This window comes from Peromyscus maniculatus, chromosome 7 (genome assembly GCF_049852395.1).
Source record: "Peromyscus maniculatus bairdii isolate BWxNUB_F1_BW_parent chromosome 7, HU_Pman_BW_mat_3.1, whole genome shotgun sequence".
NCBI classification, from domain to species: domain Eukaryota; kingdom Metazoa; phylum Chordata; class Mammalia; order Rodentia; family Cricetidae; genus Peromyscus; species Peromyscus maniculatus.
The window spans coordinates 98,424,417-98,436,956 of record NC_134858.1 but is presented as its reverse complement, the minus strand read 5'-3'; the positions used below and the strand labels follow the sequence as shown (position 1 = coordinate 98,436,956).

At 36.4% G+C, this 12,540-nt stretch overlaps 1 protein-coding gene across 3 annotated transcripts in view; it reads right to left on the bottom strand.

Moving 5' to 3' along the window:
* The window catches only part of Stag1 (STAG1 cohesin complex component), a 322,127-nt gene that overhangs the window by 209,545 nt on the left and 100,042 nt on the right, over positions 1–12,540 (bottom strand). For 2 of the 3 annotated variants that reach the window (XM_076576916.1, XM_076576918.1), the window contains exon 4: positions 3,201–3,365. In XM_076576916.1, the coding sequence (XP_076433031.1) occupies positions 3,201–3,365 (165 nt within the window). Of the gene's footprint in view, positions 1–3,200; positions 3,366–6,286; positions 6,551–12,540 lie in introns of those variants that run through there. The other variant, XM_076576917.1, reaches the window with a different exon arrangement.

Here is a 12,540-nt window from a genome sequence, read left to right as displayed (position 1 = left end):
TAAGCCTACCCTTGTCTAGCAGCATTTGAGCTTCCACTGTCGGAAAGGATACTAAGGACCTTACTTTTGAAACAAACCTGCACACTCTCATTTTTAGGAAGTAATTTAAGTTCTTTTTAACCCACAAATGTCAAGTTCCTGACTACCATTAAGTGCTTCTCTATCATAACCCAAATTTTATTCATTTGTGGTATTCCTCTATACAAAATACATAGTATTCTTCTACAGAAAATAAATACACATCCAGTCTGTTTCCAAACTCAATGATATTATCTATTTCCTCCCCACAACATGTTAGTTTGAGATAGAGTATAGCTTAGTCTTTGATTACAGGGATACAAACCATGCAGGCTTTTTATACTCTCTATAGAACAGTTTATCACGACTTTACGTTTGAAGTACGTAGGTAACAAATAGCAAACTTGCCATGTCACTGTTAAAAGAAAGTCTTTGTCAATCATTTTAAACATGCATGACCTTGGCTCAGGAACCACACACAAAAAATTGTGATGAAACAATTCTACATTTATATTTTAGAGGTATAATAAAAATGATCAAAAGCGGCACTTTTAGGAGCATAATATTATATACAAATAAAATTAAGCTTGCTCAATAAATCATGGCCAGGTTTTGTGAAAGACAAATAAATCTGAAAAATCAAAAGGAAAATCCACAGTAAAAATGCCACCAATAGGTTGCAATATGAAAAATAAATTGACTAAAGTTAATGACATTAATTTTATCATACCGAGTAAGAAAAATATGAGTACGAAATTATAAAAACAGTGAATAAAAGTTGAAAATAAAACAATAAAATATTTGAAATATTATATTAAAGTCAAATTCTGAAAAATGTGGTATCCTGAAAAGCAATCCATATTCAGAAAATGTGTAAGAATAATATGCAAAATCTTACCCTGGTCAATATTTTGTTTAAAATATAGATAGGATTTTGCACTATTTTGTGACTGGGAAGAAATGTCATTTGATAAACTGGCTGCTATACATGTGAAAGAATCAAGGTTCAGTCCCCAGAACCTATATTAAAACAGGGCTAGAGAGATGGCTCAGCAGTAAAGAGTGCTGTGCATGGTTACCAGCATCCATCTCAGGTGGATTACAACCTCGTCTCCAAGGGAGCTGATGCTTTCTTCTGGATTCTCAGACATCTGTACTCACATGTGCACTCTACCACCAACACTCACACATACACACAAAACTAAAAATAAACAAACAAACCTTAAAGAAAGTGTACACTACCACACCTAGCCAATTTGATAATAAAAGTAATATTGATAATAAATGCTTTGTCAATATTAAGTTTAACATTCAGTATTAAATATTTAATATTTACATTTTAAAATTTAATATTAAATATGTATTAAAGTATTTATATAAATGAAGTTTCACATGAAAAATACAAAATACTGAAATTATTGAATTTATATGAAATTCACTTCAATTCTTTCTAGTCAAAATTGAGAATAATTTATTTTAAAAATCAGTACTTCTGTAGCATGTTAATATTTCTCTCTGAAAGTATGATGAATACACGGTCAAATTTAATGGCTAAAAGGCATTTGGTTTTTAAAGTACATTAATATAATGTACAATCATCTACTGCTTTGGATAACTGGAAATTCAGTCTTTGTTGTACAATAAGGAATCTTACCAGTATAATCCGTATTGTTGCTTGCCCACACAAATTCAAAGACCAATGACACATCAATATAGAAAAAAAGACAATATAAAGTTAATTGCTCTAAGGGCCTCAAAATGAAATACAAATAAAAACTAAAAGGTAAAGTAATGACACACTATGTTGGTCCTGAATATAACTCTATTTCATAAAACATCTAAATGTTTTTCACATTTAAATTGAAAACACAATTTTAAAATTAGCAAATGAAAAATTAAACGAAGATTTAGCTTATTGTTAATCACTGGTTATCAAGGAAATGAAAATTAAAATAATACTGATTTAAATTATCAAATAATTTTTAAATATAAAACACCAAAACAAAGAAACTGAGCATGGTTTTACACATTTTGTTTTGTTTTGTTTGTTTTTTCAAGACAGGATTTCTTTGGGTACCCTTGGTTTCCCTGGAACTAGCTCTGTAGACCAGGCTGGCTCTGAAAGCAGAGATTCCGCTTCTCTGCCTCCTGAGTGCTGGGATTAAAGGTGTGCATCACCCCTTCCGGCTACACTTCTTTTTTATTACTTGGTTATTTATATGTTCTTCTGGTAGAAGGACACTATGTAGAACAGGCTGTCCTCAATATTGTGAGCCTCCTGCCTGGCCACCAGAATGCTGAATTTCAAATTTGTATTCCAAACCCAGCATATTCAACTGAACACACTTTCAGGTTTCTTGTGCATTTTATTACTTCTTACACTTCTTATGAAAATTTGCTTCTTAAGCAAAAACTTTCACCCGTGGTATTTTCAAATGACAAATGTACAGAGATAAATATGAATAATTACTATACTTTAATAGTAAAAAATAATATAACAACATGCTAAAGGAATGGTAAAATAACTGGTTTATCTTTTTAATGAAGTTATCAATAAAATCATAGACTACCAAACAATTGATTGTTGAATAAATGAAATAGAAAAAACAGTAAACAGATTACTAAAAGATCACTCTGGACTAAGGAGATGACTCAATACATAAAGTGCTTCTTGTATGAGCATGAGGACTTGAGGCTCTGAGACAGACAGACAAGAGACACACTTACCACCACCCACACACTCACACACACACATACCCCCTCACATACACTCTTCCTTCAAATACCCTGAAATCTGTATAACACATATCAAATCAGGCTCAAAAAACTATAGCAAGGCAACAGAAAGTCTTGGGCATCTCCTACTAGTCATTTTGTTTGGTAAAATTGAAAGAATAGCTTGAAAATAAACAAAATGTTCTCTGTAAGCTAACCTGAAAAAAAAAAACTAACAAGAATGGCCTTTTGGTGCAGACAAATATCAGTTATGCAGATGTCAGAGGAGTAACAAAGTGGTGGAGCACATGCTCAGAATATTTAAGACCCGGGGTACAAAAACCATCACCAAAACCAGACATTGACACACATAATATGCCTGAAGTGTCAATGTATACATTAGCAGATTCTACATAGATTACTGACTGTCATGCTTTATACAAGAAATAAAAACATTTAAAAATTACCTGCATTGCACTTTTCCCCAGTTTCACCACTTCAAATAATGTGACAGGATCCCCATCACCATTCTGTTGAGGGTGTCCGTTAGCTCTTCCACGACCTGCCCCTCTAACTCCAGCTTCAATTCTGCTCTTTTCTCCTGGAGATTTTCGAGGTTTCTTATTTGTAGACTGAATTAAAAGATAAAGAAAATTACACTAAATGAAGACTTAGGTGTTTTGAAATACTATAGGTCATAGATCAATCCTTACACAAAAACAAAACATTTAAAATTTTTTGTAATCAAAAAATTACAGCACAAACATCAAAATTTAAGTTTATAAAGATATGAAAATAAAGTTTAAAATCTCATTAGGTATTTTATGTAACAATGTTTAATTATTTAACCACATCTACTCTTGACTTCACCATCTTTATATCTTCAATATATACTCCTGCATCTTGAGAATCCTGGTTCACTAAAACATTTCTGAGAAATCTGCATTTCCAATTTCTTTCTCTACTGAATTACTCAAAAATTCTTAGTTTTTTCAACAAATATTCAGCGGGCATTCTTGGAGCTGTTCAAGACACCAGGGATACAGTAAAATCAAAATAGTTCTGCCCTGATGTAGCCTAAATTTCGCCTACCTCCTGCTCCCAGTTATTTCTTTTCTTTGCTTTTATAAGACACAATCTCATATAGCCAAATCTAACCTCAAACTCACTATGTCATTGAAAAAACAACCCAAACTCCTGATCTTCCTTTTATCTCCCAAGTGCTGGTATTACAGGCATGCACCATTGTGCTGTTTATGCAGTGCAGGGATAGAACCCATGGCTTTGTGCATGCTAGGCAGACATTCCGCCAACTGAGATACATCCCAGCCTACCAGGTTTTTCAACATTAATACTACATACCACTGTATCTTAAAGCCAGGGGTAATAAGAGAAATATGTTTCTCACTTTATCCAATTGCTTCATCAAACTAACCAGCATCAATTTTGATAAATGCAAAATTAAAAGAAATAAACATTATCTATTTCAACCACTACTGCTACTCCCAGTTATTTCTCTTTTGTTTCTCCAAGACATAATCTCATATAGCCCAGGCTAACCTCAAACTCACTAGGTAGCTAAAGAGTTTGCCATGATTCTTTAAAAAGTCACACAATTTCTTCCTTTCCTCTCAGGTATATTGTCCCTTCCTATACTATATTTATTGTCAATTGGTTTTAACCAGAGTTTTGGGTAAGCATCTTTTCAATCATTATACTTTTTTGAATAATTCATTAGAGCCCCATTCCAACAACCAATCTTATGCCTCGTCTCCAGATCTATCCTTATTTATCTTACTTCATAATGCTGGAGCTGGCCTCTCTAAACATTATACTATTGCCATCTGCTGCAGTATTAGCCTGTAGGATTATGTGGTATGCCTGTAATATGCTTTATATTGTAATAAGCAAAAAACTGTTTCATTTTAACAGAGACATATGATGGAGCCTTGTCAGTTTTGATTTGTGCAGGTATACCCATGATGGCCATAACTTCTAGCAAATGAGTGATTACAGAATCAGCTTTAAATACCCAGGTTTTGAGCACTATATAATACCCTTGCTCTTAGAAAATATGCACTCAAGTGTGTACAGCTCACTTGACACCCATACAATATAGAGTAGTGGAAAGTCCTGAAAAAATGGATGTACCTATAACTGTAACAGCAGTAAACAAATGGAGAATCTATAGTAATCTTAAATTGGACAATAATTTATTAAACAGAATTATGGAAGAAAATAACAAATCAGACTTTATGAAATTTATTTTTATTCTTTAACACAGGAAAAGAACTGCGAAGCATATAAAATACTATTCTTTCTTCTGTTGAATCAAAATGTTGTTTTTAATCATAAATCAGCTGACCATACAGGGATGACTCTCCCTCTAAACTCTATTTTATCCCACAGTTCTGTCATTGTACAAACACCAATGAGCTTTGGTTTCTAGAGTTTTATGATAAGAATTGATAACTAGCAGTAAAAGTCCAGCTTTGTGCTTTTTTTTGTATTCAATGAGAGACTCTACATTTTTCTGTATGCAGTTTTTCAGAAACACTGCTGAATTATTTATGAAAATAAATGTTTTAGAAAAACAAGAAAAAAACTGACAACTTAAATAAAAAACTCATGAAATGTGTTTAAAAAAATCACCAAATAAATACAAATAAAAACAAAATCACAGCCGGGCGGTGGTGGCGCACGCCTTTAATCCCAGCACTCGGGAGGCAGAGCCAGGCAGATCTCTGTGAGTTCGAGGCCAGCCTGGGCTACCAAGTGAGTTCCAGGAAAGGCTCCAAAGCTACACAGAGAAACCCTGTCTCGAAAAACCAAAAAAAAAAAAAAAAAAAAAAAAAAATCACAGAGTATTATATACTCACTAGAAAGGTTGAACTAGAAATGATTAAAATACTAAAATAGCTGGGTGGTGGTGGCACACCACCTTTAATCACAGCACTTGGTAGGCAGAGCCAGGTGGATCGCTTTGAGTTCCAATCCAGCCTGGTCTACAGAGTGAGATCCAGGTCAGCCACCAAAACTACACAGAGAAACCCTGTCTCAAAAAACAAACAAAAAACAACAATAAAAACTAAAATATTAGATGTGTGACAAATGAAATCATTCTATATTAATGGTGAGACTATAAATGGATGTAATTATTGAAGGAAAATTGTAGTGGGTAGCCATTCCAGCTTGGTTCTGGAAGTTCCAGCCCCCATTGAGACTCTGGCAACTGTCACGCCTACGAGGCGGGGCGAGGGGAGGCGCCTGGGGACCCCAGAGCTGGATGGGCGAGCGCGCTCGCTGGGCGCGTGCTCTCGGTGCCGGAACGCTGACCGGTGGAGATTGACTGTGCAGAGCTCCGGAGAACACCGCTGGACTGCATTACACCTTCCCCAGACCCTGCGACCTACCCATTACTTAATTTGTGAGTTACGCCATTAAATAAATATCCTTTTAACTACGTGGAGTGGCCAAAATAATTTCTCCAATATCTGGCGCCCAACGTGGGGCATGAACCCACGACCCTGAGATTAAGAGTCTCATGCTCTACCGACTGAGCTGTGTGGAGTCTGTTTCGACGCCAGGACCCCCGAACAGACGATGATGCTGGGCGCGGAAGGTGGAGAGGGCTTCGTGGTGAAGGTCCGGGGCTTGCCCTGGTCCTGCTCCGCGGACGAGGTCCAGCGGTGTTCTCCGGAGCTCTGCACAGTCAATCTCCACCGGTCAGCGTTCTGGCACCGGCACCGAGAGCACGCGCCCAGCGAGCGCGCTTGCCCATCCAGCTCTCGGGTCCCCAGGTGCCTCCCCTCGCCCCGCCTCGTAGGCGTGACAGTTGCCAGAGTCTCAATGGGGGTTGGAACTTCCAGAACCAAGCTGGAATGGCTACCCACTACAGAAAATATTTAGTGAATCCAAATTTATACATACATCCTATGAACTATTAATTCCAGTTCTGTATGTATGTGTGTATATTCGAAAGAAATGCACATTAGTAAACAAGATAGATGTATCCAAATATATTAACATATTTATAGATAATAGTCATACTGGAAAACAATGAAAAGACAAAATAAATATAAGTATATACATGACATCAAACACTAAACAGCAATTTAAAAGAACAAATTACTAATCAAATAATGGGGCTTTCTGAACAGAAGAGTAGGCAAAAAATACACAAGAAAACATAAATACATTTATATAAAATTGAAAAATACAGCTAAGCTTGAAATTTTCAAAACTGCAATTAGATCAAAAGGTCACAATGAAATTTTTCTAGCACAATGAAAATGGTCCCCTAAGTGTCCTTCATCAGTATCAGTGGGAGCTTTTGTATTTAAAGGTAGTCAAGTCCTTTCTCTGATAGAGTACTTCAATATAGTCTATAGATACATTCCCCTATGTATTTTAACTCAAATCTTAATTACTTATAATATGTAATATAATGTTAATACTATATAAGTAACTATGTCCATCCCCATGCCCATCGCCCCATTGTGGTGCTAGAGACTGAAACCAGGGTCTTATATATGCTAGGCAAGAACTCTACACTGGGTGTATACCTAATATTTTTCCAAATGTTTTCAATGTTTAGGTGATAAAAATCCTTAAAACTAGAATCTTCAGACAGAGTCAGATCCATAATGTGATCTTGGTTATGGTTACATGAATACAAAAGTAAAAGTACTAGAATTGAATATACTCTTAATATTTTATAATTTATATACATATACAAATTTAGAAAAACCTGTAAATTCAAGTCCTCTGACAAAAATCAAATACCGCTGTTCTGCTAAAGGAACTTAGCATAAAATGACTCCTAGTATCATTCTGCTATATACTCATAGGTCAAGATCATCCTCATCTATCAGAGAAGCTTCTTCCTTCAGTACATGAGAGCAACTAGACAATGTGTAGGAGTAAAAGATCTTACTTAGACACTCAGTCCTAAATGGTTATCTCCATCAAATCCCTGCCCTCAGTGCTCAGGGAAGTTTTCCTGAGAGGAGTCAGAAAAACTATAAGAGCTAGTAAGGATGGAGGACATCAAGGAAAACAAAGCCTTCAAAACACAACAGGACTGACCCACATATGAATGCCCAGCCCTGCATGTAGGCCTAAGCTATAGACACAAGTTCCATTAGCATGCTGCATGGTAGTTTGGGGTTTTGCTCATGCAGACAAAAATGGTTAAAAATACAGAATAAGGATAGATTCAGACCAACAATAACCTCTTAATGGTTCACAGTGTGTTTAAAATATACATAGGTTTGGGAGAGAAAAGAGAAGGTATAAACAGTCATAAAAAAGAAATACATAGTTTGAAAATAATAAAGTTCGTAAGAAGGGAGTAATGTAAAAAAAAGCCACACAAACATGGAAAATATACAGAGAATCTGGATAATGCATGTTATTGTGTTGTCTTTGAATTGTTTGACTGCTAAGGAAGGAGCAACAGTTACTTTGGAGAAGAGGTTATGCTTTTGTTTCCACAAGAAATGAGAGGCTGTGGATTCATTCTGGGTTAAAAAAAAAAAAAAGGTTTGATGGATGAAGACCTCCTGAAAAATCTCCAAAGGGAGCAGATTAACCAGATTATTCAATGTTTCAGAGTGTCTCTATTGCAATTTCCTGGTTTGTGCATCTAGAATAGCTTCAAGGGTGCTAGCTGACATGATCCAGCCTCACAGAATACTCCAGTAAGGATTTATAGATAATCTTGAATTTTCTCAGGTTCCCTCAAAGATTATCAGCACCCCCAATCAGCAGGAAATAGTTTAGAGAACTATGTTCACATAAAAAAAAATAAATTATGAATGTTTGCCATCATTTAGGAATGTTGTTTGAAAGTTGTTATGGATAATGGTCAGGAAACAAGCTAAACCAAAGGAGAATAGATTCAGGTATCTGGATCTAAAAAGAAAAAGTGGGGGGTATAGAAATGATAGGATAAAAGGGTAGATTATTCAATCTACTTTAATCCAAAAAAATTATTAATCTTAAATATTTTACATTGGTATAGATTTTGGTTTATTGATACAAATTTAAAGTTAGTTTTGTTATGCTGTATGTGTATTTCTATTATTGTTTAGAGTAGAAATATATAATGTTTATATATTTCATTTTAAAATGAGCTGCATAATGAAGAAACACAGATTAATAGTCATGTTAGTTATGTTTTCAAGGTAATACTGAGATATATTTCAGATAGATATGTAATCTTTGAACACTTCAAAGACCTACAGGATATGGCATTTAAAATGTTTTAAGAACTTAGGCTTTTCATGAAAATGAGATATGTCTGCTCCTGGCAGCACCAATCTACTTCAGAGAAGATAATGCGCATTGAAGAAACTCCATATAGAGTTTGTTTTCTTTTTTCCAAAACTGGCCTATTGGGAAAGAAACTGCCCTTGCTTTGACTCCTGACAGTAAATACCCTGTCCAATCTGGACAAGCAGGACACAAAGAAAAGCAACTGCTGAACTTTGCCAAGACAGGGTAGAATAGTCCTTCAAAATTTCCTTCTTCTGAAAAAGGTCTGTCATACATTCTAGGTCTTTAGGCCAGAGATGGATGTCCTATTGTTGCAGAGAAACTTTGGGTGACTGCCCAGGAGTCTGATGTCCCTGTCATTAGATGGCATTTCATCCTTCTGAAGTCTTTGATGGAGCTGAAGACTAGATAGTCATAGTTATAATTATTCTTAGCTGTGATAAAAGGGTAAATTAGATATAAAACTTTAGACTCACCAAGACACATTAGATAATTAAATGTTTTCTCTGATTTTGTCAAATACAAGTAGAGTAGATATTGTAACAATAATTCTTAATAACTTTTTATTGTATACAATTTTACTATATTAAAGTTAAAACTTTCCTTTTTAGTTAGACCAAAATGGGGAAATGATGTGGAACAATCCTTTTCCACACTATGAATATGTATTACTCTCATCGGTTAATAAAAAACTGACAGGCCATTGGCTGGGCAGGAAGTTACACAGGAAAGCCAAAATGAGAATGATGGGAAGAAGGAGTGCAGAGTCGGAGAGATGTCAGCCAATCACCAGGCAAGCAGGACATGTAAAAATAAGGTTACAAGCCATGTTAAAAATGTGGAAAAGCATAAATAGAATCATGGGTTAATTTATAGGTTAAATGTAAGAGCTAGTTAGTAATAAGACTGAGCTACCAGTCAAGCATTAATAATTAATATAAGTATGTGAGTAATTATTTAGAAGTGACTGCAGGACGGGGAGGGACAGAGAAAACCCTTCATCTACACACTTCATTGAAATTTTCCAGTTTTCAATATTCTAGCATTTGTTTGTTTGTCGTCCACCCTCCATCCCCAACATCTATGATCATTTGAGAGTAAAATACTAACATTACAGTCCCTAAGTAAAGGGATTCTTCTATATATCATGTACAACTATCAAAACTCAATAATTAACATTAAATTCTTCTATCTAATCCACAGACTCCAAAAAAGCTTCTACAGTTATTCTAATTTTTGTCAAGAGCACAGAGGTATTTTTGCTCATAGATATGAACTAGGGGAACCTAGAATATTAAGTACACAGGCTTGTTTCTTCAATGGAAGGAATGTAAAACCCATTTCCACCAAGAAGACTGGAGTAGACAATCTTTATAGCCTGGTGACCTTTATGAAATCCATCATGAGACCCTCCTTCAGACCCATTCTCCTACAATCTATAGAATCAACCTTTACTGAAAGTATCAAATGTACTTTACAAAGAGTTTCAATGTAGTCATGCCAGATCTATATTTAGCTTACTTTGTTCCTCAAACAGATTTAGGAATGCATTGTTGTGTTTGCGAAATTCAGTTCATCACAAGAACAGTTTTCATCAAACAGTCTTGTGTTTAAATAAGCCTACAACAAACCTATCAAGGTCAGACACTTAAAGTTTGACCCAACACCGGCTACTGAGTTGTGCTGTGACAAATTCATGTCTCTCTGCAGCCTGTGAAGGTCAGAGAGACATATCCACCCACCCACTCCAAGCACAGTTGTATGGCAAATGATCCAAACTGAGGACAAATATATTTACTTGACATTTAGTAATATCTGAATTTGTTTTAACTCACCAAAACACATAAATGAGCCCAACTGCCCGTGAGGCATTGGATTAGAGTTGACCATTGTTTGAAGCGCTGTTTTAAAAGTGTTTTTAAAAATTCTATGGTTAAGCCAGGCAGTGGTGGCACATGCTTTTAATTCCAGCACTCGGCAGGCAGAGGCAGGAAGATCTCTGTGAGTTTGAGGCCAGCCTGGGCTACAGTGTGAGATCCAGGAAAGGCTCCAAAGCTACACAGAGAAACCATGTCTCAAAAACAAAACAACAAAAACAAAACAAAACAAAACAAAAATTCTATGGCTAATAGGAAGCTCTTAGTATAGGCATTCCTTCTGATAATAATTCTGCTATACATAAGTGTAATATAGGAATAGGGCTCTTTGATCCACCTAATCTGGAACTACTGGACACTTCTTTGGTGATCAGGCTGCTTGAACAAACAGCCAGCCAGACTCCCCCCCACCTTTTTTTTTTTTTTTTAAAGAAAGCACCTGGACAACTGCAGCTACAACACAGCTCCAGTTCCTAAAGCAGTGATTCTCAATCTTCCTAAGGCCACAACCCTTTAATACAGTTCCTCATGCTGTAGAGACCCCCAACCATAATAATTTTTTTTTTTTTTTGAAGACAGGGTTTCTCTGCATAGCTTTGCGCCTTTCCTGGAACTCACTCTGTAGCCCAGGCTGGCCTTGAACTTACAGAGATCTGCCTGCCTCCGGTTCCCAAGTGCTGGGATTAAAGGTGTGCGCCACCACCACCCGGCGGTCATTATTTTTGTTACTATTTCATAACTATAATTTTGCTGCTGTTATTAATCATAATGTAAATGTTTTCTGATGGTCTTAGGTGACCCCATGTGTAAGGGTCATTCAATCTCCAGAGGGTTCATGACCCACAAGTTGAGAAACGGTGTCCTAAAGGTGTGGTCTCTGACGTTACCATTTCAGTTTACACTGCATTTTCTGTCACTACAAGTCACAGAAAACTCTAGATGACACTGCAGCCTTTGATTCTAGCCAGAGGGGCAGTATCTTGTCTAGTGGTGTAGCACAGAGATCATTGTGACAGGAACAAAAGGGAGCAGTGCGCTAACTGGTATAAACGCAATCCTACAGTTATATGGAGGCCTACTGTAATTATTGTACATTCCTCGTTTCTGACTATATAGCAGGCAACTTGGCACATCTGATGAGCTGGTTGGAAGACACTTCTTTGGCCAACTCTCCCTAGATTACAACATTAGGTTCCCCAAAACTTCAGCTTGTCTTGCTAACTGTCTCTGCTAGCTAGTAATAGATAAGGAACACTAGTGACAACAGAATAGACTACTCTGACAAATGCAAAAGGCTGAGCCATGACACCCAAGGCAAAACCAAAAGCAGAACTTCAAAAAGCACATGACAGTGGCACATCCAGCAAAGACTACTGCCATCCTCATGGCTTATTGGTGGGAGAGAAGAAGCCACAGGAACTTTAAGGCCCTGATAGTGGCAAATGTGCAGTCTGATGAATGGTAACAGAGCTGCAGCAGCTGAATAGTGACAAAACCAACTGCAGCTGCTGCCACACTAACAGCAGCAGCAATAGCCCTTAATAATAACTCATTTAAGCTGGGTTCTGAAAGATTTCTCATTACATTTTTTTAATTTAAAAGGCATTTTTGGCTGGGCAGCATTGGCGCACGCCTTTATTCCCAGCACTCG